Below are 4,197 nucleotides of genomic sequence, written 5' to 3' on the forward strand. Positions count from 1 at the left end.
GATGGAAGTAATGATTCTACAACAAAGCCTTTATATTATACCATGTCAATACTGTAAGGATGATGGAAGTAATGATTACATGAGAATTTCAGAACATAAAAAAAAGAAAAAAACTATTAAGTATGGAAAGACAAACAGTGCCATCTCTCTTCATATGAGAGATTCTGGCCATCAGATCAGTTCCGAGTCATCAAGAATTTTATAAAATATGAAGAACTACATAAAAGAATCGTCAAGAATTGCTTAATAAAAATCGTCCCTAATTTCAACACCTCGGAAGGTCAATTCTAACTGAACAACTTTATTACTACTCGTATCCCTAAGAGAATTCAAATATCAGGGGTCAAATTAACTAGTTTTCCTTCCAGAAGAGAACGTGAGACTGGAGAGGATGCACGTCAAGAATTGCTTAATAAAAATCGTCCCTAATTTCAACACCTTGGGAGGTCAATTCTAACTGAACAACTTTATTACTACTCGTATCCCTAAGATAATTCAAATATCGGGGGTCAAATTAACTGAGAGGATGCACAGATGTTTTGCAACCAGTTTCTCTAATTTAAAGTTTTATGTTAATATGTTCCATTTGCTGTGGTTTTTAAATACAAACATTTTCTCAAGTAATATAGGAGCTCATTAGTGTGTAAAAATTGACCAAGTAAACAAAGTTAGGTCTGTGTACCATGTGTTAATTGCTCTGTTTATAGTGTAAGGTAATTTTCATGTAGTACCGACACTCTATTGTTCATATAACTACAAATACATTTGTCTACATGTTTGTATACAGTTTTAGTTGAGAGAAATTTATATGATAGATATGTAGTAAAAGTTTATGTGTGATGTTACGTCATGAAGTTATGGTCAAAGTCATGTTTTATACTATTTGTACTGGAAATCACATTCTTATGTTATTGGCATTTTCGATTTCAAATAACTTGTTACTTGTACATTTGACGAGTCTGTTGTATATCAAATATTTTTCTTTAATTACAGGAAAAGGTGGAATTAGAAGTGACACTAATGTCGGGCAAAAGCATTCCAGTCCCAGCCTTCCCAGCATGCCCCAGTTTAGTCAACTTAGTAAGTTGGAATTTGTAAATACTGCTGTGATTCTTATGCTTTCCAATTTGATGTAATTTAAACTTTACAAGGTGGCCGTGAAACTGTAAAAGTTTAAAAATTTTAAAAAGAGGTCAAAGTGAGGGAAATTTTAAAAATTATTCTTAAACTTGGAAAGTTTTATTTTTTTTTTGTGGGTTTCAGACCAATTATTGTTATATTTTGATGTAATCGTGGTAAGTCACTTGTTTTATCTGATGATACTTATCTAATTCATTATACAGTGGAGCATGAATGTTTACTTGCTGTCATATATTATCTGGATTTTTCCGTTAACTACTGAGGTAGTTTTTCTAGCTGTCAGTTACTGGATGTGTAATGACACTAGTCTGTTAACCTACCCTTAGTTGCTTTTAATAATGTGTAATGACACTACTGAAGGTAGTTAACAGACCTACTTTTAATAATGTGTAATGACACTACTGAAGGTAGTTAACAGACCTACTTTTAATAATGTGTAATGACACTACTAAGGTTAGCTTAACAGAACTACTTTTAATAATGTGTAATGACACTTCTAAGGGTAGGTTTACAGACTTACTTTTAATAATGTGTAATGACACTACTAAGGGTAGGTTAACAGATATACTTTTAATAATGTGTAATGACACTACTGAAGGTAGTTAACAGACCTACTTTTAATAATGTGTAATGACACTACTAAGGTTAGGTTAACAGACTTACTTTTAATAATGTGTAATGACACTACTAAGGTTAGGTTTACAGACCTACTTTTAATAATGTGTAATGACACTACTAAGGTTAGGTTAACAGACCTACTTTTAATAATGTGTAATGACACTACTAAGGGTAGGTTAACAGACATACTTTTAATAATGTGTAATGACACTACTAAGGTTAGGTTAACAGACCTACTTTTAATAATGTGTAATAACACTACTAAAGGTAGGTTAACAGACCTACTTTTAATAATGTGTAATGACACTACTAAGGTTAGGTTAACAGACCTACTTTTAATAATGTGTAATAACACTACTAAAGGTAGGTTAACAGACCTACTTTTAATAATGTGTAATAACACTTCTAAGGTTAGGTTAACAGACCTACTTTTAATAATGTGTAGTTACACTACTAAGGGTAGGTTAACAGACTTTTAATAATGTGTAATGACACTTCTAAGGGTAGTTAACAGACCTACTTTTAATAATGTGTAATGACACTTCTGAGGTTAGGTTAACAGACTTTTAATAATGTGTAATGACACTTCTAAGGGTAGGTCACTGTAATTGTTACGATTTGTGCAGAATTTGAAAGTTACTGAAAGAAATGTATATTTTTACTGTACCTTCCAGAATTTTTAAATACTCTAAGAATTAACAATTCAGTGTGTTGTTTATTACTACTTACAGAAGTATGTTTGCTATCTATGGTTTAAAAAAAAAAAGGACGAGTGTCTAGGCCTTACAGCCTCTCCTTATATATCCTATGATGGGCTGTTGCTCTGCAGTGTAGTTTCCAATGATGGAGGATTTTGCACAATACTGTAGGATCATTATTGTTTTCTTCTTTCTATATATGCTTTTTGGAGCTCATTTATAATGGATGGATTATGAATTCTAAAGATCCACGTTAACATCCTCAATCACAGATGTTCCTGTGTGACGTGTGAAGTGGTATATCATGAATTTATGTTTGTTACTTTTACCTTTCGGAGGAACTAACATGTTGATCGGGACTGGTGGTTGGATGTTTTTTGTCCCACCTTATTGGTATTCATAAAAAAGATGACCTTTTTTTTGTGGTTTAATGCTGTTGTATGTAGAGTTCTCTTTGGCATTTGTTTTTGACTCTCCGGATATTTAACTTGCCGTTGTGACCGTAACTTGCAACTACCTTATTTGTAATTTATCACCAAAAGGATTATAATAAATCATCCAGACGTAGATGGTTCAGCCAATATGATAACATATTTCCTTTTGACATATTGTACATTATTAAGTAGTAGGCTATGTTCTTTTGGAGAAATTTATGCTCTTGTAGGCCTAAATACATATGATTATTATTTATTCATATTTCTAGGAGAGATTTCTACCTTAGCTGATGTAATCTTGGGTTACTTTCTATAACAGAAAGTTTAACTTTCTTCTCTACCTTTGGTGCACAACTGGTAGTTGGTCGTACAGTAGTAGGCTGTTTATTTCCATGCTGGAATCATGCCTCCTCTTATTTTACTGTTACAGTTCAACATTAAAGATATTCTTGGTTTAGAAATGCTAAAAATTCATGCTTTCTGCACTTTATGATTGTGATTGTGGAAATTCTTACCAGGATGGGGTCATTTGGCATTATCTTGTAGTTGTTGTGTTTACCAGGATGGGTCATTTGGCATTATCTTGTAGTTGTTGTGTTTACCAAGATGGGTCATTTGGCATTATCTTGTAGTTGTTGTGTATGGATGTATAATTAATTGTTAATGTTTATGTTGTTGCCTCCTTTCTCTGTGTAAAGTAACTTGTGTGTCTGTGTGATCACATCCTGTTCTTTAGGTGAAGTCTTTCTGTATGTAAAGTAGTTTGTGTGATCACATCCTGTTCTTCAGGTGAAGTCTTTCTGTATGTAAAGTAGTTTGTGTGATCACATCCTGTTCTTTAGGTGAAGTCTTTCTGTATATAAAGTAGTTTGTGTGATCACATCCTGTTCTTCAGGTGAAGTCTTTCTGTATGTAAAGTAGTTTGTGTGTCTGTGTGATCACATCCTGTTCTTTAGGTGAAGTCTTTCTGTATGTAAAGTAACTTGTACGATCACATCCTGTTCTTTAGGTGAAGATCTACAGCTCAGTGATTCTGGAAGTGACAGCGACAGCTGAACAAGAGTGATGCTTTACAAACCGATACGATGGAAGACAAAGTACTGATGTTGAACTTCAATATTTACTATTTTCATGTGTTGTTTTACTTGAGTTATCTGTGATATAAGTGATTTCTTACAGATGATTTTTCCACATGATGAACGTTGTTGCAGGTTTAAATTTTAACTAGTAATTAGTATTTTTTAACCTATGTATTCTACTGTCTTAAACTACTAAGTATATTTAGTAGTATGTGTAAGTTAGTACGG

General features: G+C 32.8%; 1 protein-coding gene across 1 annotated transcript in view; it reads left to right on the forward strand.

The window, feature by feature from the left end:
* The window catches only part of LOC106473799 (ELL-associated factor 1-like), a 24,781-nt gene extending 20,734 nt beyond the window's left edge, over positions 1–4,047 (forward strand). The window contains exons 6-7 of the mRNA XM_013934474.2: positions 994–1,080; positions 3,900–4,047. Coding sequence (XP_013789928.2) covers positions 994–1,080; positions 3,900–3,946 — 134 coding nt within the window. The 3' untranslated portion in view covers positions 3,947–4,047. The remainder of the gene's footprint in view (positions 1–993; positions 1,081–3,899) is intronic.
* The last annotated feature ends 150 nt before the right edge of the window (positions 4,048–4,197 follow it).

The sequence above is a fragment of the Limulus polyphemus genome, unplaced genomic scaffold (genome assembly GCF_000517525.1).
Source record: "Limulus polyphemus unplaced genomic scaffold, Limulus_polyphemus-2.1.2 Scaffold6509, whole genome shotgun sequence".
NCBI lineage: Eukaryota > Metazoa > Arthropoda > Merostomata > Xiphosura > Limulidae > Limulus > Limulus polyphemus.